This window comes from Lissotriton vulgaris, chromosome 7 (assembly GCF_964263255.1).
Source record: "Lissotriton vulgaris chromosome 7, aLisVul1.2, whole genome shotgun sequence".
NCBI classification, from domain to species: domain Eukaryota; kingdom Metazoa; phylum Chordata; class Amphibia; order Caudata; family Salamandridae; genus Lissotriton; species Lissotriton vulgaris.
Window position 1 is genome coordinate 1,478,093,888 of NC_141695.1, and position 24,099 is coordinate 1,478,117,986.

The 24,099-nt window shown below is 44.2% G+C and overlaps 1 protein-coding gene across 3 annotated transcripts in view; it reads left to right on the forward strand.

The window, feature by feature from the left end:
- Positions 1–24,099, forward strand: part of NCOA6 (nuclear receptor coactivator 6) — a 444,043-nt gene that overhangs the window by 341,136 nt on the left and 78,808 nt on the right. Inside the window, exon 13 of one of the 3 annotated variants that reach the window (XM_086932279.1) lies at positions 10,513–10,661. The exons of 1 other annotated variant lie outside the window; for it this stretch is intronic. In XM_086932279.1, the coding sequence (XP_086788405.1) occupies positions 10,513–10,661 (149 nt within the window). The remainder of the gene's footprint in view (positions 1–10,512; positions 10,662–24,099) is intronic. One more of the 3 variants, XM_086932280.1, reaches the window with a different exon arrangement.

The following is a 24,099-nucleotide window of genomic DNA, read 5'->3' on the forward strand; positions in this document are numbered from 1 at the left end:
AGTGGGATAGTGGTGACACCAGAAGTAGGTCATAGTTGCTATTCCCGCTACTTTCAGGTGCCCAAGAAGGACGTAGACCTTTGTCTTATCCTCAACCTGTGCTCTCTCAATTTCTTCCTCAAGAAGGAGAAGTTGAAAATGCTCACTCTCGCTCAGTTCCTGTCTGCCCTGAACCAGGGAAACTGGCTGGTAGCATTGGACTTGGAGGACCCATATTTTCACATCCCAGCCCTGCCTACCCACATATGTTACCTGATGTTCGCTAAGCTCCCCTTTGGCCTTACCCTCTCCCCTCGGGTGTTCACCTTGGTGATGGCGGTGGTTGCAGCTTATCTGGGAAGATCAGGGGTGCTACTCTTCTTCTGTCTTGACTACTGGCTGTTGAAGGCAATATTCAAATACAATGGTCTTCTACCAATATTTTCACAAGAGTCGATTAAATCAAAACATATTACAAAGATCCTTTGATTATGGGATATGTCTCACAGATCAACCCTATACAATCAATGAATTAATTCATATGGAATAACGAAAAGCAACAGCAATCATTACAAATTCAGGATCAATTTTAATTCATTGCCTACATCACTATCTCTGTATAAAAGAATATATAGGTTGCCCAAAGCGAGTGTGCATAAGATAAAGAGTGTAAAGTGCTTAGTGAAAGGGATAGAAAATAGAAAAACATACAAATATATTTACAAATTTTTCAAAAATACATCAGTTGTCACAATACAATTTTGTTTGTGTGGCCTGGTCTGTGTAATGAGTTCTATACACAATGTTCATTAAGTGGAGGCATTGCTTCCAAAAATTATATTGCACCAGAAAATCGTGTGACACAATCCAGGTAATCGGAAAGAGCGTCGACGTTTCGACTCGTCTTAGAGCCTAGAGGTAAGTTGGACCGTGGCTATGCGAGTCTTCATCAGGACTAGAACATTGGGCAACCAAGAGAATTAAGCTATTGCAATGGACTTGCGACCAATGATGATGTCGCAATCTGCTAGGGCAAGAACAATTATGGCTTACCCATTAGAAATGGTGAACCAAGTGGAATTCTTCACTCGGAGTCCCAAGGTAACTGAGTGATACCTAAAAACATAATAGGGTGGTCAATTGACTCACTCTCCATTAAATCATAAATGATGTTGCTTTAATGAAAACTGGACTTGTCATTACCTTTGTCCAGGGGGCGAAGATGTAGAACTATATCATCTTCATGTGGCAGGCTTACAGTCTCTGCATAGGCAATTTTCAATATTAGACAGCTTGTCCTATAACCAAATAGAGGACGCTTTAGTTATGGTGTTTGTCTCCCAATTATTCAAAGAGCATTCGTTACATATCACATGGGCTAGTAAATGACCCCCGCTTTTTACCTTAATCCAGCGGATGAAGATGTGGAACTATGTTATCCTCATGAAGCAGGCTTACTGTCTCTGCATGGACAGATTTCAAGATTTACAGCTTGTCCTAAAATCAGATAGAGGAGATTGTAGTGATGGCACTGGTATACCAATTGTACAAAAAATTGCACAACACATGGTTTACTAAATGACCCCTATTTACATTAAAAACTGGGAACTAAGTCCCAGCAACTGAAATAATATATATACATTCCTTACCCAATTAATTCATGTTGATGTAGTAATGGGCTCTGCTCAAAATAGTTGTGAGGCGGTGATCGATCCGCTGTTAAAATTAAACGAAATACGCATCAGTCCATGTATCTACCGGACTGTGATTGCCTGTTTTTCCTCATTATCCCGCCGAGTCGAGTCTGCTTTCTATATCTACATACACGGACACCGGCGCGGCGTGCTAGCGTTGGATGCTGCCGAACGCCGACTCAAGTGGGATCAGGCAAGGAGTTTGGTGAGTCCCGGGGGTTTGCGATTAGGGGTGCAGGCAATCACAGTCCGGTAGATACATGGACTGATTTTTTTTTTTGTACAATTGGTATACCAGTGCCATCACTACAATCTCCTCTATCTGATTTTAGGACAAGCTGTAAATATTGAAATCTGTCCATGCAGAGACAGTAAGCCTGCTTCATGAGGATAACATAGTTTCACATCAAGTGCAGTTTTGGGCTTATCCTCCCGAACGGCGAGTCCAGGGTTCTAAGGCTATGATACCAATGTTTAAACCTCTGTCCTGGATTTTGGTAAGACTGACTGTGAGACTTATTCATTTTTTATACATTTATTATTTAAATTTATTAAGCGTGACAGCTACCCAAAAAGGGTTTCCCGGCGATGAACAGGCAGGTTCTAATTACATCTCCGTCTCAACTGCAAGGGAGTTACTGATTAAAAAGCCAGGTTTTAGTAGCTCTGCGAAACGTCACGAAATTCGTTTCAGTTCGTATGTGAAATGGCAGGGAATTCCACAAAGTAGGACCTAGCAGGGCGAAAGATCTTCCTCCCATTCTGGTTAACCTAATTTTAGGCAGTACAAAATAGGCTAAATGGGCAGATGTCAGATTCCGGGAGGGTATATGAGTGTTAACAAGGGACTTAAGGTAATGGGGTGCCTGGTAAGCTTTGATTTTAAACATGTAGGTAAGTGTCTTAAATTTAATGCGGCTATCTATTTTGAGCCAATGAAGACTACGTAAAGGACCTGAAATATGGCTAGAGCGAGGTAGTTTGCACAACAATCTCGCTGCTGCATTTTGAACTAATTGCAATCGCCCTATTACATCTTTCTTTGCCCCTAAGAAAAGAATGTTTCCGTAGTCTAACCGTGAGGTGATGAGTGCATGGACTACGGATTTTTGAGAGTCTTCAGGCAACATCCACAGAATTTTCTTTAGCCAACGTAAGATGACAAAACATGTGGCCGAGACCTTATTGACTTTATTTTGCATTGTCAAAGTTTTATCAATCACGAAGCCTAGATTACGTACATGATCTGATGGACAGGGGAGCAAGCCCATTTCCGTGGGCCAATGTTTAGAGGACCATAGCTCATGATGCCGGCCCAATATTAACACCTCCGTTTTATCGCCGTTAAGCTTTAAAAAATTGAGATTCATCCAATCAGCAATTCTCCTCAACCCTAGCTGCAGGCGAGATGGAGAATCCTGAGCAGTGTTGAGAGAGAGAATGCGATCTGGGAATCGTCGGCGTAAGTGAAAAGTGTGAGGCCTTCCTGTTCTGCTATAGAAGATAATTGACTAACATAAAGATTAAAAAGAAGTGGGCTCAAAACAGAGCCTTGGGGTACACCATAAGGAGACATGTGTTGTTTAGAGGTTGCAGAGTTAGAGAAAATCTGAAATGTACGTTTCTCAAGAAATGAGCACAGCCAACCCAAAGCTGGCCCGCCTATGCCCACGTCAGCTAATGTTTTTATGAGAATGGAATGTGAAATGGTGTCGAAAGCAGCACTGAGATCTAGCAAAATCAGTGCCACTGTCTCACCATTATCCAAAAGCCTACGTAAATTCTCTGTAACCCCTAACAAGGTAGTCTCAGTGGAATAGCCAGAACGAAAACCAGATTGTGAAAAATGAAGAATACAATTGTCTTCATTAAACTGAGTAAGATGGTGATGAATGTTTTTCAAGAATTTTAGAACAAACTGGTAATAAGGAGATAGGGCGGAAATTAGATGAGACATTTGGGTCAGCTGAAGGTTTTTTCAGTAATGGTGATACCGTTGCATGCTTCCAGACCGCTGGAACGACGGCAGATTGTAGTGACAAATTAAGGGAATTACAAATCACAGAGAGCTGCGAGGTGCTAAGTTGTTTGAGTATAGTCACAGGAAGCGGATCGTTAGGTGACCCTGATTTTAATTTCCCTAAAATTGCCATCAAATTCTCAAGGCTAAGAGGTGGCCAATGATTAAGGACTGGGTCAAGATCTAGCAAAGGGTTTGGTATAGAGGTCAGGGGAGCATGGGTGTGGAGACCCTGATGAGACACTATATCCTTATAGATGTTATCAATTTTATTAGTAAAAAATTGGGCAAGTTCCTCACATTTTGTATCATTTAAGGGAGGTGTACTGACAGTGGTTTTGGAGCCAGCTAATTCTTTCACGACGGAGAATAGAGTTTTAGGTTTGTTGGAAGACTCTTTAATTGTCGAGGCTACATACTTAGTTCGAGCAGTTGTACATAACTTGTGATATAGTTTTAATTCTTTTTTATAATTTTCTTTAGACTCCACGGAGTAATATTTCCTCCATACACGTTCTAAGTGTTTACACTTAGACTTTCCTAGTTTAAGAGATTTGGTGAACCAAGGGGCTGGGGCATTGTGCGAAGTGAATTTTTTAATTGACAGGGCAAGACAGGCATCTACAGCTTTCAAAAGCCAATTATCTATACTTTGAGAAATGCATTCCATGTCATCTTGGACGTCTATAAAAAATGGCAAACACTCGTCCAAATTCTGCTTTAAAAGCTCAATGTTTAATTTCCTCCAGTCCCTTTTACGAATACTGGCCCTTCAGTGGAGAACTTCCGACCTGACATCGGATGTAATAATTAATTTAATCAAAAAATGATCGGACCATTGTACTGGTGATGCAGGGGAACAGTCAATATATGGCAAATTAGAAAAGATTGGATGAAGCAGATGTCCCGCTATATGCGTGGAACCTGAATTACATAGCGACATATTCATGGCGGCTAAATCGGATATCAAATTTTGACTGGCCAGGTCATACTTGTCCTCAAGATGAAGATTAATGTCTCCAAGAACCGAGAAGTTAGATGAATTCATTAAACTTAAAGACACCAAATTTGACAGTTGTTCAGACCAGGAAAAAAGAGGTCCTGGAAGGGCGATAGACTAAGATACCAGAGTATGTGAAGCTAGGATTTAAAAATAGTTGAAATAGCGCTGCTTCACTGTTTGTCAAGTTTAATGGAGTGAGTTTGCACTGATATTTTTTATTAAAGATTATAGCAATTCCACCGCCAGTTTTTTCTGTCTATCTATTCTTACAATAGCATAGTCCGCTGGTAATGCTTCTGCAATATCGGGGCCTGAACTAGCGTGAAGCCACGTTTCTGTAAGAAACAAAGCAGCAGGAGGATCATTAACCAAAAGATCAAAGATATCTCTTTTGTGCTTTGAAAGAGAACGGCAATTTAGACTAAAGAAGGAATATTTCAACAAAGGCTTAGTAGTAGGCGAACAACAGTTACACAATTGGGGAGTTTCAAGTGAAAAGTACAATTAACACAAAATGAGGGACCCTGACTGTGTGCCTCAAAAATGCTACAACTAGAGAACAACCTGGGTCTTAACGCATGAATTTGTGAAGAGGTATACCGCAAATGAGCACTGGAAAAACTGCCAGGGTGTGTGGCCCCTGGTCCCGATCGGGCGCGGACGGGCGCGGACGGGCGCAGACGGGCTTGCCTTTGGGGCGCCGCCGGCGCGCCCGCTGCACCCGTCCGCTGCGCGTACGCAGGGACCGTTTCATATATAGACCTTCTCCATCCAATAACTGTGGCCCTGACCACGTCATGTGACCGGAAGTGGGTCTGAGACTGCCCGTGCCAGCCCTCCGAAGCAAACGGCACAAGCCGCGTCGGACCGGGGCTGCGGGTGCCAGGTGCTAAGCAACTCAGGTAAGGCTATCGAACCCAGTGGCTACACAGTTAAAAACACACGCAGATAAGCAATTTTAAAAACAGTGTATTAGAACTCCAAGGAGTAAAGGCGGCGAAATAACGCAGCCTACCTTGTCTGGTCTGACTCCTGAATGCTCTGCGCCCTAAGTAATCTAAGGCGAGCAGAAGCCTAAACGCTGACCCCAACTTCCGGCGGAAGTGGGTCTGAAACTGCCCGACTGATGGGACTCATGACCTCCTGCGTCCTGCTGGTGACACATGCCATATGGTATATGCTGGCTCTGCAGTGGGACCTGAAATCCCAGTGAACGCAGCATTCTGGGAATCTCTCTGGCATGCTCCAGATATCGGAGGGAGCTGCGAAGGACCTGCTCTAGTGGCTATCAAATCGTGAGTAGGTAAGTGGTACACCCCTCTCCGATCGCCAACCAGATCTGACAATGGTCGCAGATATGTTACTCCTGAAGTGGGGTGGCCATCTGGGAGAGGGGGAGATGAGAGGAATCTGGTCTCCGGTATAATCACAATCCAAAACAACCATCTGGAGCTCTGGGCGATCCTACAGGCTTTGGAAGCCTTTCTACTCTCCATCAAGGAAAGGCTGCTTGTGCAGGTGTTCATTGACAACACCACCACTATGTGGTACTGCAACAAACAGGGTGAGGTGGGCTCATAGACCCTCTGTCAAGATGCCCTGTTTCATGGACATGGCTGGAACGTCAGGGTATATCCCTGGTGGTTTACCATCTGGCGTGCTCTCTAAATGCCAGAGCAGAAGAACTCAGCCGAAGATGCCTAGCGGATCATGAATGGCGTCTCCATACAGAGGTGGTGCAAGACCTCTTTCAGCAGTGGGGTGAACCTTGGTTGAATTTGTTCACCACTGCAGAGAACGCACAATGTCAGCAGTTCTGTCTGATAGAGCTTCCACTGCATCTCTCGCTCTGAGACGCTGTTTGTCTCGAGTGGAGCTCAGGACCCCTGTATGCCTTTCCGCCCATACTTCTCCTGCTCAGACTTCTCAATCAGATATGACTGGTCCCCCGTCATACTTCTCCGGACTGGGCACAGAGAATCTGGTATCCCAAGCTGCCGAGCATGGCCATCGATCCTCACATCAGACTGCCCCTTCAGGAGCATCTTCTGTCACAGCAGCAGGAAAGGGTTCTCCATACAAATCTTTTAACTGTTTTCCTTCTTGTGTGGCAATTGAGCATTGGCAGTTGGTAGCTTTCAACCTTCCTCCCAAAGTCTGTAACATTATCTTGGCATCCAGACGTTCCTCTACCCAGACGGCATGCACCTGCCATTGGGGAAAATGTGTGGCATGATGTAAAAAACAACACATCGTTCCCCCTTTATGCTCCCTTTTTATAGGTTCTTCTCTTCATATTTTCTCTTGCCCAGCAGGGCTCTACTCTGAGCACTCTCAAAGGCAATTTATTTGCTATCTCAGTTTTTCTGCTGTTGCTTGACCAGCCATCCCTCTTTAAATATTCTGTTGTAAGTAGATTTCTAAAAGGTTTACAACTTTTGTTCCCATCTTCTCATTTCATTATGCCCCAGTGGGATCTCAGTCTTGTCATCACTTTCCTTATGTGTGCTCCTTTTGATCCTTTGAACAATTGTCCTCTCTGGCTCCTAACCTTCAAGGCGGCCTTTCTTGTGGCTATAACATCGGTCCGGATGGTTTGTGAGCTTCAGGCTTTGTCATCCAAGCCTCCATACTTGAACATCTACCCAGACAAACTGGTGCTTAGTCCGAGGGCATCCTTTCTACCTGAAAGTGGTCAATCCCTTTCATGTAGGCCAATCCATCACACTGCCTACTTTTCACACTCCGCCTCATACTCCCAGGAAGAGGAGCGAGTTCACCTTCTGGATCCAAATAAGAGCATTGTCGTTTACCTTCACCGCACACAAGAGTTCCGGGTGGATGGGCAACTCTTTGTAGTATGTGTCTGATCGAAGAAAGGAAGCACCACACAGAAGCGCACTATTTCACGATGGATCGTGCTCTGTATCAAAATCTGCTACAGATTGGCCAAAAAGCAACCATCTGAGGGTTTGTGTGCTCATATCACCAGAGCTATTGCTGCAGCCGCTGCTTTTTAACTTGGAGTGCCGATCCTGGACATCTTCTAAGTCGCAACGTGGGCTTCTCTGCACTTGTTTACCAAGCACCACCTGCCTGGATAGTCATGTCTGTATGGATGGGCATTTTGTCCATTCAAGCCTGCAGGACTTCTCATGTGAAATTAGTCTGCAGACTCACCTGCGGGGAGGTATTGCTCGAGTATCTATTCTAACTTTGGGACTCAGCGGCTAGAATAACTTGGTGAACAACTTACTTACTTTCAGTAATGCCTTATCTGGTTAAGACTCTATCTAGCTGCAGATTCCTTACCCGTCCAACCATCCGCCCTGGTTTGCGAACGGATTTCTAAGGACATTGTTCTTTTCCCTTTCAGGGACCTTGTTTTCTACACCAGTGGTCAGGGTGCTCCGCTCATCTGGAGTGGAAAATTGCGTGCGAAAAGGAACAGACATCAGCGCGCTGGCATGTGCCCTATATAGGCTCCGCGCATGCCACTTCCGGTGCAGACAACTCCAATGCCTATGGGCGCACAGGGGTACTGCTCACAAAATCGTTTCCAGATCCAGTCTGATGCCTGGGGAGAATTCTAAGGTAAGGAAGCTGTGGCTAGATGGAGTCTCTAACAGATAAGGCGTTACCGAAGGTAAGTAACTTTTTCGTTCAGTCCTGCACCTGCATGGACATTTTGGTCTGAAATGTATTCCGCAGATCCACCTCTGGGCAGGTATTGGTTGAGTATCTATTCTAAGTCAAGGAATTTGCATCTCAAAGTCTCTATCAGATAAACAAGTTAGTTACCTTCGGTAATGCATTATCCGGTAGAGGGTCTCTCTAGGTGCAGATTTCTTACCAATCCTCTCTGCTCTGTGAAATGATTTCACTGTAAGGTCACCCTCCTAAGGGCATTAGTCATGCATATCAGTCTCTCGTGGCTCCACACTGACATGGAAGGCCATGGAAAAGAAACTGAAGTGAGCGCGCTGGGTTGGTTCTTATGAAGGCATAGTGCACATCACTTCCGGTGTGGCAATGCCAACACGGAGCTGAACAACGCTATCTACTGGCGTGTAGGTGTACAGCTTGAAAAGTTCCAGATTCAGTCTGATGCCTGAGGAATATTCTAAGGTAAGGAATCTGTGGCTGGATAGTCTCTACCAGATAAGGAGCTACTTAATGTAAGTAACTTGTTTGTCAGTGACTATAAAAGGAGTGTTGCAACAGAGCTGCAGAGAGTTTAGTGGAAGGGCCAGTGGAATTGTATTTTCTCATACAGGATTTAGGGATTAATATGCATGTCAAACGTGCTCTCTTGATACAAACACTTACTGATCCTAAATGCAAAATAAACACGCTTTATAAAAATGAGTACTTCAAGCCTTTGAAAAATCACCAAATCAATGCTGATAATTGTGAAGTAATACATTAGGACCACTATAGTGCACAGCAAAAATGTAAAGCAAATTTGCTAATATAGTGTACTGTTCCATAAAAATCATGAAATTAATTGCAGTGAGGTTTCTCTTCCAAAAGTAAAATACCAATGCAAAATATCTTCTTTGAAAAGCATAGCATGGCTTGTAAGGGTTGAACATTTTTTTTTTTTACCATGGTATGAAGTACTGTTTATGCCACCCATAGAATGTGATTTTGATTAGACAAATTTAAAAAGTACTATCATTGCTCAACAAAATAAAAAAATAAAATTCTTGCATCGTAAAAAGAGGTTAATACCAGCTTTCAGGTCTTCCTGGATGATGATGGACTGAAAAGGGGCTGACTGAAAAGGGGCTTTAATTCTTCTACAAAGGAGTGTATCACGTTTTTTTAGCACTAATTCTGTTATTTTGTGAGGGAAAAAAGACAATGAAAAATTGTACGCCAAGTTTTGCGATTAGACTAACATTGTGGAATAGTCATCCTTATTTAATACGTGCGCTTTCAGTATTATTTTAAAGGCAGATTAGAGTAGTTCTTTTAGATGCAACAGAATGGGGAGGGATAGTTTAGTTAACTTTTAGTCCCAGGGGAGTATAATGAAAAATACATGTGGGTAATCTAGTGGAAAATCTTGTGGGCTTGTTTCAAGTATTTAGTAACGAAGTGCAGAATATAGAATTGTCATTTTAGTGAAACTTAATGCAAGCAGTTTTCTGACTTAAATATTTTTGTGTGGGAATGTTTTTTCTTTTTTCGTTCTGTCACTGGTACATGATTCGGTTAGGTTTCACCCCATAGCACAAGCAAGAAATAGATCCAATTTAGCAGTCAGGAGAAGGTTTAACTGGAACCTGGATCTATGAATTTTCTCTCCTGTAGAATATATTAATTGTGTTTTAGACCTTCGGCTTCCTTTCATTGCGGATGGAAAGAAAACATCAAAAGTATAGGTATCACCTGAAAATCACATTCTTCTTTCTTGACTGTGCTACACACACAGGCTCTAACCCATGTTCTGCTGTTCTAAAAGCCTGCATTTGTTGTGTCACTATACCTCCTTCTTCTCTCTCCTAGTTTGGTCTCTCTCGTCATCTTTGTCTCCTCATAGCAGCCCTTGCTGTCTTGTCTGATGCTTTAGAAAAACCTATGCACATTTTCTTGCTTTTAGGATCTAATTGCTGAATATTCTTAATAGTCTTGGAGGGATCAATCATTAAATGGCACTGCCAGATAATACAAATTTCCAGAGGTGTCCCCGAGTTGATGGTTCAGGTTTTAAGTACATTTACAGTTGAGTCAACTTTAATGCATATCAAATGAAGGCCTATTGCCTCCCCCCAAAAAATATAGATGTACGTTTTCATTGTTTCGTTCAGTAGTGAGCCAAAAGATGTCCCTGAAAAGTTGAAACTTTCAAGTAGACGAAATTCAAGGACAGAAGAGTCTTCTGCTTTGCAGGAAGCTGCAGAACATGGCCAGCGCAAGAGGTCATCCAGGCCGAGTTCTGCATCCAGTGATTCTAAAGGTGAGGTGTGCATCAGTCTTAGAGCACGGACTCCAGCAAAGTTATGTTTGCACAACACTTAAAGGCTCATTTAATCATTGCCTTTCCAGTCATGTGGTGGGGCAACTTCAATGGGAAGTGTCTAGAGAAGGACATTGCAGCCATAGCTGCCCTTGTTTGTATGGGTGATAGAAACCATCAGCCCACAATTTAGTTTTAGAATTGCTTAGTTGAAACCTAAAACTGAAATACTGAGCCATTTGCTTTCCGGACCCAAATAAGTCTCCAAGCTAAAAGGATACTCTTAAAAGCAGTATTTTTTCATAACTGGGCATGCATGGAAACATGATTGTGATGAGATTCTTGGGATTAAACCTGACGTTTTCGTTAAGTCATGGAATGAACATGTGTGAACATCTTTCATCAGTTATGAAATGAAATACAGTGGATTCTTCTGACTTCATTGGATAATCCTTTGTTTCCTGGCCTTAGATTGCTTAAGAGACCACCTCCTACAGCCTGTGTTGTAGCAGTGACTATACCTGTTGGATTTGGTACATGAACCTTTTAACCAAATCTGTGATATAAAATAAACCTGTTATCCTGGATGAACAAGATTACCTCTTAGCAGGAGCTAGTAGCAATTAAAGCCCCTCAGCGTGGATTCATGAAGTAAACACTTGCCCATGGGTACAAAGAATTGTTACTGTCCCGTATACCGTAAGCATTCCAGTCTTGTGCTTCTTTTCTTCAATAAGCACTTCAGGAATCACAGAATCCACATGTACAAAGCAGTGAAATCAAGGAACATTGTGATATATTGGATATGTGTTTCTCTTTATGGAATTTAGCAAGGTTAGAGAAATACTTTCATATGCTTAAATTATAATTAACCCTTTTAGTACCAGGTAGCTGTATACACGCACATAGATAGAGCAGTAAGGGTTAACTATTTTTATGTAGATTCTAACTATGGATGACCTCTAGGCAAGTTTTCAGGAAACAAATCTGAATCGCACACCAGTATTTCTTTTGCAAGGTCTTCTGCCTCTATCTTTTGTGCACCTATGATATTGAGTAGTGTGAACTTTACACTAGTTCCTGTATTGATAGAGTATTTATTTTTAATTTAAGGATTTTGAAAGCTTATAATGCTACCTCTTTTAATTTTCGGAATATCACACCACCTCATTTTATGTGTTTACTATTTTCATCCAGTGGGAACAATACATTATGGGGAAAAGCACAGCTATTGCCCCGGATCTGTAGTTTCTCACTTGTACTCTAATCCCACCTATTCTCTTAGTTTCCTCTTCAGATCTTCATGAATAGCTCTTCCTCAGAGATTCTGTTTTTCACCGCCATTGCTTGCAACCTTTATTTTCATTATCTCAGTAACAACCTTTTCATTAATTTTTATGGGTAACTTTACCCCTTTTTTATTGTGGTATTGGCAGTGGCTCATTTGGCCATCTTGAAAGGATGTATGATTTGTGGGTGCCAGTTCCAAAGCACAGCGCACGTTTCTAGTCTCCATTTAAAGGGGAGCACAACAGTCTAAAAAGGTGTATTGGCTGCACTTAAATTAAGTAAGCATCTGACAAAATCCTCTTGCCACAGTTGACAACTTCAAACAAATCCTTGCTTGGAGATCATGATGTTGTCTACACACAGCAATCTCTCCCTAAGGCCACAGCCCCTCCTCAAAGTGGTTGCTCCGAAAATGAACCGGTTTTAAACTAGACGTTTATTTTTTTATATATATATATATTTTTTTTTTTAAAAGAAAAGGTGTACCAGAAGTTTTCTATGTGACTGGCAGTTAATCACGCTTTGTCCAAATACGTCAACAGCTTTCTTCTGTTAATTGGAAACATAAGTGCAAGAACAATACAGGCCGAATAATTTTTGCAGTGCTTGAGCCACTCCTAGCTACATCTGATAATATTCTGGCACTCATTGGGTACCCTTTATGTCTAATAAAAGTTAAAAACCCACCCCTTTTAAAGTTCTTTGTGGCAGTCAAATGAGTGCTGTCCTTAACCCAATTAGCCTTTGGTTCTGTTATTACATTCATATCCTGGTTCGTCTGGACATAGGTTTCAAAGGAGATCCTTCTCTACATATTCCTCAAAGTTCTCACTGAACATATAGCTTCAGCTTTGCCTCCTTGCTGTGTTAATTTTTTGTAGCTATCTGATTGATACCAGGTTTTCCATAATTCGAGATATCCCAGACAAGACTCCTTTTAAGTTGACTTTTGATGATTTTGAGGGCTACTTCCTTCGAGATTTAAGGTTGGGCAAGATTCCTGATTCTCTCTCTGGCTCATTTTTTCCATGAGGCAGATTCTTGAGTGCCCATTAGTTATGAGGCTTTATGTACTGTAAGTAATTTGAACAGGCTCTCTTTGCTAATGCTGTTTTGGGATGATTAGAACTACTAAGGAAGCATCACTGTTTTAGTAACTGATACAACTCTGCAACATTTTGTCACTTTTCCATCCAACGATTTCCATTATATTTTATGGACCGAATCCCTTTTAAGAGAATGATAATGAAGGGGAAAGGAAAGTATCCATCACACAGGGGTGCACAGCTACTTCTAAAGGACCAGAAGCCTGAGACTTTTTATCCCAAGTCATATTTTTCTCATACTTGGCGAAGAACAGTCCATCCTTCGGTTTTAAAGCTCCAATTGTTGATTTTGTTTTAGAGTAGAAGTTTCCTATGTTTAAGACCATTATAATTTTTGGAATTCACAGCTCACCTAATGATGGAGTTCTGCCTTTCTTGATGAGGGTGGGGGTGTGAGGATCCAACTTGGTGCTTCTCATACAGGCATACTTGCACAGGAGGCCAAGACCTCAGCTGCACAAGTTAAGAATACTAAAAAGGTCTGTGTTCTTTTGCACTTTTATCCAAAGTTATCACAGTTTTGTTCAGGTCAGACCTTTTTAGTGAGAAGATTTAAATAGATTCACAGATACTGTCCTCTGAGTGAATGAATCAGCTTTTTATACAAGCCATAAGGATGTATTGGGGTTGAGAAGGGATATGCTGTATGATTCTGAAAAATTGCCAAAAAATATTTAATTCTAAAACTGATGTGCTCTTCATTAGTACAACCCGTTCTAGATCTCCAAATTCAGTCATAATTCGATGTGAGCAAAGAAGGAGGTGGAAGTTTCCTATGCACACATTTCATTGCCCAAAAAAGTCTGGTGCATACCTCCCTACTCTATTTGAATTCTCTCTTGGTCAGTGCAGATTCTGTTTTGTCAATTACATGTGTGTAGTCCAGTGTCTCGCAACAGGTTTTCTGGCTGAGGCCCTTCCTTAAATTCTGGTTCATGCGATTGTTGGATTTCTACTAGGCTTTTTCTGCTTTTTTTGGCATTTACATCCTTTTACACATGCCTTTTTATTCAAGATGCTAAATAATGCGTCCTGAATTATTTCAAAAAACACATTTGATGGACAGAATGCAGAACAATGTCTTACATTCACCCCAGTACGAAGATCTGGGCCTAAATCCATCGTTTTTTTGAACTCCACACCACCCTAGGTCAAACACTGGCTATATGCAAATCAGCCTTGACCCTGTGCCTCATGGGAACAGTCCAACCCGAACTACCAAGCCATGTCTTTCCTAGACCGGAATCAAGCATCCAAGGACCGGTTTCTTGCTATCAGCCTTCTTCAGCCTGGATAGCTTGACTCCAGTGATGTGGAGAGCCTGGGACTCACGTCTGAGCATACCCAGCCCACTCGGGGTGAAAATTGCAAAAAACACAGTTGATGGACAGAATGCAGAACAATGTCTTACATTCACCCCAGTACAAAGATCTGGGCCTAAATCCATCGTTTTTTTGCACACCACACCACCCTAGGTCAGACACTGGCTATATGCAAATCAGCCTTGACCCTGTGCCTCATGGGAACAGTCCAGCCCGAACTACCAAGCCATGTCTTTCCTAGACATGAATCAAGCATCCAAGGACCGGTTTCTGGCTATCGCCTTCTTCAGCCTGGATAGCTTGACTCCAGTGATGTGGAGAGCCTGGGACTCACGTCTGAGCATACCCAGCCCACTCGGGGTGAAAATTGCAAAAAACACAGTTGATGGACAGAATGCAGAACAATGTCTTACATTCACCCCAGTACAAAGATCTGGGGTAGATTATTTCAGCACATAACATCTTTGTTCCATTCCCTTAGCCCCCCTGGGTTCACACGCAGTATCCAGGTTATTAGAGGTTTGAGACTCTCCCCAAGCGAAAGTGTTCAATCCAGAGGGCATTTTCATGCCTCGAGTGATGAAAATGGGGGTTACAAACTTAAAATGCATTACTGATTCTGTATCTTAATGGTCCTCATCTGGTGTCCATTCGTTTCTTGGATGATTCTGAAATTTATAATGTACAGTAAGTGTTGCTTCCACGGGTCCTAAAAATGCATGTTTCAACTGCAGTATCAACTGCTTCCTCTAGGAGATCACTGTCAACACCTTTTCACTGTGGAAAAGAATCTCAGTATAAAGAACAAAATTCAAAGCCTGGTTGAAAGCAACTGCATTGTAAAAACAGAGTATGGAAGTTAATTCTTGAAGATTTCATTGATCTCAAAAAATTCAAGTAAATTGAAAGTGTAGAAACGACTATGTGATATATGGCATCTTTAAACAAATAAAGTGTGGAACAAGGTTACCTATTTCCTTTCATTTATACGCCTTGTAGAGACATGTCAAATAACGCTGTTAGTTGCGTTGCTTTGATTACTATAAGTTTAATTATATATGTATTTTTAGCATAAGTTGGCCTTGCAGAGAAACTCTTCTTTTCGAATGATGGAACCCCCCCACTGGGACATTCCATAACCAGACCTTATTTCCCAATTTCATAAACGTTGCAGTTAGTGCTCTGGAATCCACAGTGGGTGCACCACAGAAAAAATATTTTTAGAGCATTTTCACCCAAAGGTCTTTTTCAGTACAGTGTTATTTTATATTTGTTTTTTACGCTAAGCTTTTCTACCAAGTTTCTTTTTTTTTTATAAAGCAGTTTTTCCACTGTTCACCTTCTGCAGTATCCACACATACTGTTCCAGGTCCATTTCCTTCGGAACACAAATTTCTTGCTAGTGGGCACAATGGATTTTTAGCCCAATACCTGCTTAACAGTCAACGTGTTACATTGCCAGAAAGATTTCACTAATTGGACAATCGATGACTGTGGATAGGCAATGAGCTTTTTTTCAAAATTATTTTTTAGATTTATGTCTTTATTCCTTAATGTTAAGAGGTAAATGTGATTATTGGGTTACTTGACATCATCTATCCAGCCTTTAACAAAGCTCCTCTGACTTGTGCCGCTTCTCCCTTTTCTTTGTTAGCAAGAAAATAGCAGTTGTGTTGCCCCCCCTGCCCCCCCCCCACCCCCCCCCCCCCCCCCACCCCCCATCGGTGTTGATTATTGGGCTTCACATAATAATTGTAGAGATCATACAGCTGCTTAGTCCAGCACTCAAGATATCTTGTAGGAGCTCTTGGTTAGAGCTCCGAGTGCTTGGGATTCCATTTCTGGATTTGATCCCTGTTAGCACCCAGCTTGCTGTGCAACGAAGCTACCTCAAGTAACTGGAATACTTCATCGTAACTACCTCATGTAACTGGAACTTTTTAACATCACCCTCGGCGCGGGAAAGGAACTAGTCGCCCCCGCCTTCTCCGGACACCGGGCTGCACCTGGCCATCGGCGGAGCCTGGGACGGACGCTTGGCTGCCTGGAGCCCGCTGTGGCGCTGACTGGAGCCTCTCATCTCCCCGGAGGCTGTGATCGTCACGGGAGAGGACCGAGTCGCCCCCGCCTCCTCCGGACACCGGGCTGCCCCTGGCCATCGGCGGAGCCTGGGACGGACGTCTGGCTGCCTGGAGCCCACTGTGGCGCTGACTGGAGCCTTCTAGGGTTCCCTGATCACTGTGGCGCTGACTGGAGCCTGCTAGGGGTCCCTGCTCGCCCCGGAGGCCGGGACCGTCGCAGGTGAGGACCGAGGCACCCCCCCTTCCCTGCCCGGACCCTGGGCTGCCCCTGGACATCGGCGGAGCCCGGGGCGGATTCTTGATTGCCTGGAGCACGCTGTGACCTAGCAGCGCTCCCTTCGAGGGAGCGGTTTCTGGCCATCGGAGGCACCCGGTACGCCGGTAAATCTGATCCGATCAGGAGTGATGCGACGCTGCCCAGGGGAACTGCCGGAGTGGAGCCCCTAGGCAAACGGGAAACACTCGACATCACCTATCGAGGCGGGAGGGGCTGCAGTAGAGTAGCTCTGGCCGCTGCACGGGCACCAGCGAGGATGTTTGCCCTCATCATGGCTCACGGCTGCCCGCTGCTACAATCCGTATTGACTCGATGAGGATCAGCCCGCTGCTGCCTGCTGCTGCGAGAAGCCTCAGACCCTGACGGCGCGAACCTGCCCACTCACTCGGACCCCAAGGCTTCCTTCCTTTCTCTCTTCTCTTCCCCCTGCGGCTGGGACTCCCTGGGGTCCCCCCTGCTGCTACCGAGACCCTGGGAGTAGACCTGCAAACTATGGTTTCAACTTGCCAGAAATCGATACACACCGCAGCTGTGCACATTCTGGCTAGACCTTTGATGTCTGCAAAACGCTGCTGTCAACATCAGCGTATCTACTGAGCAGAAATCTCAAAAAGGTATTTACTTTACCCCACTCGCTTGCACACATTATAAACCTCCTTTGTTCAAAATGGCTGGGGTCATAAACTGAAGCAATAAATCCCCTCCTGTATCTCCAGATGCCCACGAGGCTCCTCAACAACTCCACATAAGATCACCAAAATAGAGATAAGACTCCCTCCCAGCAAGCTAGAAACTGGGCTAGCTCGAATAGAAAGTGAAACTGCCCTTCCCTGCTCTCAAAGCAACAACAACTAACAGAGGACTAATGTCTCTATCCCCACTATTTGGCGGCCATTTTAGACTAGTCTCTCTCTTTGGCGGCCATCTTGGACTAGTCATTTTCATTATTTGAGCATACCCTAAGAACTTGTCATTTAAGACTAATCTCAACTACTGCGCACCTTACATAGCTATGTACCTACACCTTCTTGTGATAGAGTGTCTGCCTTTTAGTGCAGTATTGTACTTCTACTTGTATTTTGTACATTTTTGTAACCTGCTCCCATTTCACTTTTTCTCCTTCTTGTGATAGTGTCTGCCTTTTAGTGCAGTATTATACTTCTACTTGTATTTTGTACATTTTTGTAACCTGCACCCATTTCACTTTTTCTCCTGTAATGCACCGATTGCTACCTCATATACTTTGGTTGCTCACTAGTCTCACTTTTGATCCATGTAACTTACTGTATGCACTTTTATTTTGTTCTTGTATATCATCTGTATTATACTTCTACTTGTATTTTTGTACATTTTTGTAACCTGAACCCATTTCACTTTTTTCCCCTACACTGGTCATTTTTGTAACCTGCACCCATTTCACTTTTTTCCCGTACACTGGTTGCATTTGTATTTTGGTCCCGTACAACATCAGTATTATACTTCTACTTGTATTTTGTACATTTTTGTAACCTGCACACATTTCACTTTTTCTCATGTAATGCACCGATCGCTACCTCATATATTTTAGTGGCTCACTAGCGTCACTGTTGATCAAGGTAACCCACTGTTTGCATCTGTATTTTTATTCCTGTATATCATTATTGTTCACCCTCCCGCACCTACCTATACCGCCATCCCAACATGGATCGCGTCGGCAAGCACACATATAAAATCAACTACCCACCCGTACTCACCAAAAAAGCCGTTAAACGCTTTAAGCACAACTTCCTGAGGTCCCACCCTGAAACCCCCTTTGCTGACACCTACTTCTCCCCGGTCAATGGTTCCTTGAACCCCTTAATCAAAGCTCTAAAACAGAGGCAAGTATCCACATTTAATTATGCGGATGATCTGCAGCTGTCTTTTACTATTGATAACTCCACTAAGTCCATCACCGATTTCCAGGAAACTATGATATTCATCCGTCACTGGATGGACCATAACCAGTTGAAACTAAACCCCGGGAAAACGGAGGTGTTCTTGATAGGAGATAGCTGCATCCACTGGGGCCCCCACTATTGGCCCACAGAACTTGGTCCTCTGCTCAAACCGGCCTCTGCTGTAAAAAGTTTAGGGGTTAACATCGATCGCGATCTATCGCTAAACACCCAAGTGGGTTCAGTGGTATCGAAGTGTTTCTTCCAGTTACGTAAGATTCAGAAGATCCACCATCTGCTTACCCAGGCAGCACTGATCCAGGTTGTGATAGGACTTGTCCTGTCTCACCTGGACTATGCTAATTCCATCTACCTGGGTCTTCCCCTGTATCAGATAAAGAGGCTTCAGCTGGTACAGAACCAGGCCGCGAGCTTGATCTACCAACTACCCAAATGGCAATCGGCCAAACCCCTACTAAAACAACTACATTGGCTCCCATTGCTTCAACGGTCAACCTTCAAAACTGCCTGCTTAACATTTAAGTCCCTGAACTGCTACAGTCCCATTTTCATCAACGATCTGATAATTAGGCACATCCCCATTCGTGATCTCCGTTCCAAACATCAAAACCTGTTAGTGAGCGCCAGGTTTATGAAAAAGCGATATGGTGGCCGACGCTTTGGATTCATGGCGCCACAACTTTGGAACACGTTGCCATTTGAGATCCGTTCCTGCTCTGAGCTACTTCAGTTCAGAAGACAACTTAAGACCTGGCTGTTTACACAGGCACATGAATGAACCAAAGTGAATTAGTCTCCGTCCACACCCTACTCTGATCAGCGCCATGAAACCTTGGTCTACGTGCGCTTTACAAATGGGTTAAATAGAAATAGAAATAGAAATTTCATCTTCCACACCATACGCAGAGCTCAATGGAGAAAAGCGTTCCTCACCTTACTCACCGTCTCCACCACCAGGAAATCCGCTCATGGACTAACACTCTACATCACACCATCCCAACTCTTCCCAGACAGAGCCCCCATTACTATCTACAATAACGGGATTGTCCTAATTCAATCCACAAACAGGAACCTGGAACTATTAGACAACCTGTTCCCCACTTTCAAAGAGCACCTCTCCAATCCGCGGACCTACACTCATATCCCCTCCAGTCCTACCACCCCTGACTTCACAGCTCCCACCCACAACCCTTCTATCCTAGTTCAGCACCAGGTAGCTACCACACACTCCTCAAACACAGACACAGATCTCTCCCCCTCATACACCATTCGCACCCCCACCCCCCCTACCAACCCTCGGACCTCCACGCATACCATTACCACTCCTCTCACCCCTGACATCACAGCTCCCACCCACAACACATCTAACCTAGTTCAGCACCAGAACGACACGCACAACGACAAATCCCACCCTTTATCCCCCCCATTCTCAGTCCCCACTACCCTCTAACTAACTACGCAGAACACACCTCCTTTCTTAATTTAACTCCCCCCTCCCCACAACAGGACCATTTCCAATCCAATTTCCCCCCCCCCCCATTCTCAGCCCCCATTACCCTTCCTGCACCCCCACCACCACTAACATACACCCATCCTCCAACTTGCTCTCTCCGCCTACCACCAATGCCCTCACTCATACAACCAACCTCCTCCCTACCTCATCCACACCCCTTCCGCCCAAACCCTCTCTCCTCCCTAACACCATCCCGTACACTGACACAACGGAGCCCTGCACGAACACCAGCCCACTCCCCACCTGCGTGCTAATTCCCTGGTCAGTCATTCACCCCTGATTTCCATTCCCACCTCCAACACCTACCCCACGTTGGACAAGATTATGGCCACCCTCATCCAGGTCAAAGAAGACATGCACATCATCAAAGAACTACTCTCCACACACCCCAGACACCCCTCACCCACCTCCGCCTCCCCTCCCAACATGTCCCCCACCCGTCCGGTTGACTCTCTCACTCAACACTCCCCTCACTGGACTTCAATCCCTGTTCGCAATCGCAACAACCGCCCTCTTCACCCCTGCAACCCTCTTTCGGACCTCGACACACTCACCCTCCTCCGCTCCTACGACCCAGCTCCCCAAAATCACACATCCACCACACACCTCACCATTCCCACGATACACTCAAATCCCCTTAGACCCCCCACACTAAAAAGCAGAATCTCCATCCCTAATAACCTTAGAAAAGTCCCTCTCTCTCTCTAGAACCCTCTTCCACCCTCAACACACCCCGTCTCAAATGCACTCTCCTCAACTGCAGATCGGCCTCGAAACATTCCGCCGCCATTGCTGATCTCATCTTAACACTGGACCTTGACCTAATCATCTTGACTGAAACCTGGCTAACTGAATCTTCTACACCTATAATGGATATTCTGGTTCCTCTCAACTACCACATCATTAGACTTGACAGGTCCGGCAAAATAGGTGGTGGAATCGCATGCATCTACAGGAACAACCTCTCTGTTCTGAAAGTCAACTCCACCTCCCTACCATCCCCAACATCCTGTGAATACATCTGCCTCGACATTATCAGTGAGGGCAAACAGATATGCTCTCTTCACGGCATTTACCACCCACCCAGGGACAACCTCACCTTTTCCCAACAAATCATGGATATGATCTCAACCAATTCCGGACGGCAGCTCACCCAAATATACCTTGGCGACTTCAACCTCCACTGGAATGATTGCAATGACGCGGTGGTAAATACTCTTAAAAATGTCCTCAATGCCCTTGACCTCACCCAAATATGCAACAGCCCGACGCACGAGAAAGGCTCTATCCTCGACCTTATCATCTCCAAAGAGGACTCTATCCAACTCGAGTCCATCCAACCCTGTGACTGGTCAGATCATCATATTGTCATATTCTTCATCAATGAAAAAGTTAAATTTAACCCGGTTCAATCCTCCAAGCCCAAAGTCTGGAAAAGAGACCTGAAAAAACCCAACCCAAGCTCTCTGCCTCCTAACCGCTGCAATCTCCTACTTCCACCTACCGGCGCTACGGACGTTCACTCCTTGACTGACCACTATCTCAACGCTATGACCTCAATAATTAATGAGGCTGCACCTATGCAGCTAAAAAGAGTCTCCACTAAAATCTCCAATCCATGGTACGACGGGAGTCTCAGTGAGGATAGACGAGCCATGCGAATAGCAGAGCGCACCTGGAGATCAGCTCCCTCTGCACTGCACCTAAAAACTCTGAAGAAAAAGAGAAACGCCTACTTCAGGAAAATAAAACGCTCAAAATCAGATTTCTACAGCCTCCAGCTCGACCAAGCAAAAAACCGTCCGAGAAAACTGTTTGAGCTAATCAGAACACAATCCAAGGAACAACCCCAACCACTCAGCACTGTGCGCAAAGCACCCTCCTGTGAAGACTTCTCCGCTTTCTTTATCCAAAAAACTGACAACATAAAGAGCGATCTCCTCATTGACGCAAGCCTCTACTACAAACCCCACTGCATAGCACCCACTGAACCAAAAAACAATGCTACATGGTCATCCTTTGGCACCTACTCTGAAGAAGAAATTGGCAAACTGCTCAGCACCTTGAAACCATCCAATCACCTCACGGACCCCCTTCCTGCTAACGCTGTAAAAGACTTTACCCCTTTGCTTCTCCCACTCTGGACTAAAATTATCAACAGCTCACTTCAACAAGGAACCATACCTGACTCCCTCAAAGTTGGACAAGTCACACCTTTACTAAAGAAACCTACAGCCGACCCCTCTGATCTGAACAATTACCGTCCCATTACCAATATTCCCACTCTCGCCAAACTGCTGGAAAAATGCGCACAACTACAATTGACTAAACACATTGATCAGTTTGATCTCCTCAACCCTCATCAATCAGGCTTCCGAGCAGGGCACAGTACAGAAACTGCTATGACTCACATAATTGACGACGCACTTCAAATCCTAGATCAAAACGACACCTGCCTCCTCATCCTTCTTGATCTTTCTTCAGCATTCGACACCGTTAAACATGAGAACTTACTCAAACTATTAAACACAAGAATGGGTATATCTGGAACTGTTCTCAAGTGGTTCACTTCCTTTCTACCCAACAGGTCGCAGAAATTCAAGAGCAACAACCTGATGTCCTCGCCAATACCTGTATCGCTAGGCGTCCCCCAAGGATCCTCCCTATCCCCAACTCTGTTCAACCTAGTTATGGAACCTCTCACCACCTTGCTACAAGCATCCAATGTACACTTTCACATGTACGCCGATGACACCCAACTTTATCTCAAATTACAATCCCCCAAAGACATTTTGCTCCTGAACTCAACGATCAGAAGCACCCAATCCTGGCTTGCCGATAATCATCTCAAACTCAATGCTCTGAAAACAGAGTTCCTTCTGATCTCACCTCCAGCGAAGATCTCTACCACTCAAATTTGGCTTAAACACCTAACCGCACTCAATGTCCAACCCACCATCGTATACTCAGCAAAATCTTTAGGCATAACACTCGACACCAATCTCAACATGCAGCAACATATCAGCAAGGCAACTAAGGGAGCGAACTTCCAAATCAATACCCGACGGAAACTTAAACCCTTCCTCCCAGCCAAAGACTTCCAAACTGCAGTACAAGCACTAGTCATCCCTCGAATAGAATATGGCCGCATCGCCCTCTGCGAACTCCCCCTAACTACTGCCTCACCCCTAAGAGCTTCTCTGAACGCTGCAGCGAGATTCATCACTGGGTCAAAAAAGCACTCACATATTTCCCCTGACTTGAAATACCTGAACTGGCTGCCTTTTGAAGCCAGAATACATCTGAAAATCGCCTGCATGACACACAAGGCGGTACACCTGAACTCACCCGGCTACCTCACTCAGAAGTTGACAATTTCTGGCGGCTCTAGAAACACTAGAGGCACAAACAATCTTCTGCTGAAGCCTCGAAGATTCCGGAAGGAAAAAACTTATAAACACTCCGTCTCAGGAATGGCACCCAGGATCTGGAACTCACTCCCTCCCGAAACCAGGCTCATCTCCTCCACTACACTTTTTAAGAAAGAAGTAAAAGCTATCCTCATGGCTAAATACACTTGAACTATTATTTCGGACTCTTTAAAGACTCTGCACCGATCTGTACTACTTGTTCGATCCCTTTGCTTATTTGTATTACTTGTATTATCGACTTACACGATTGTCTTTGCTCCCACCTATTTGTACTGTTAGCTTTATTGACTTACCTGTTTGACTATGCTCCCTCATGTACCTACCCCACCCCACTTATTACCTACAACTACGCTACGCCTAATTGGCCTGTTATTCACTCTCCTGTTCGCACCCCTTCTTTGTAAAGCGCTCTGATATCTGCAAAGATCTTGTTTGGCTATATAAAACTTTCAAAATAAATAATAAATAAAACAACAGAGTG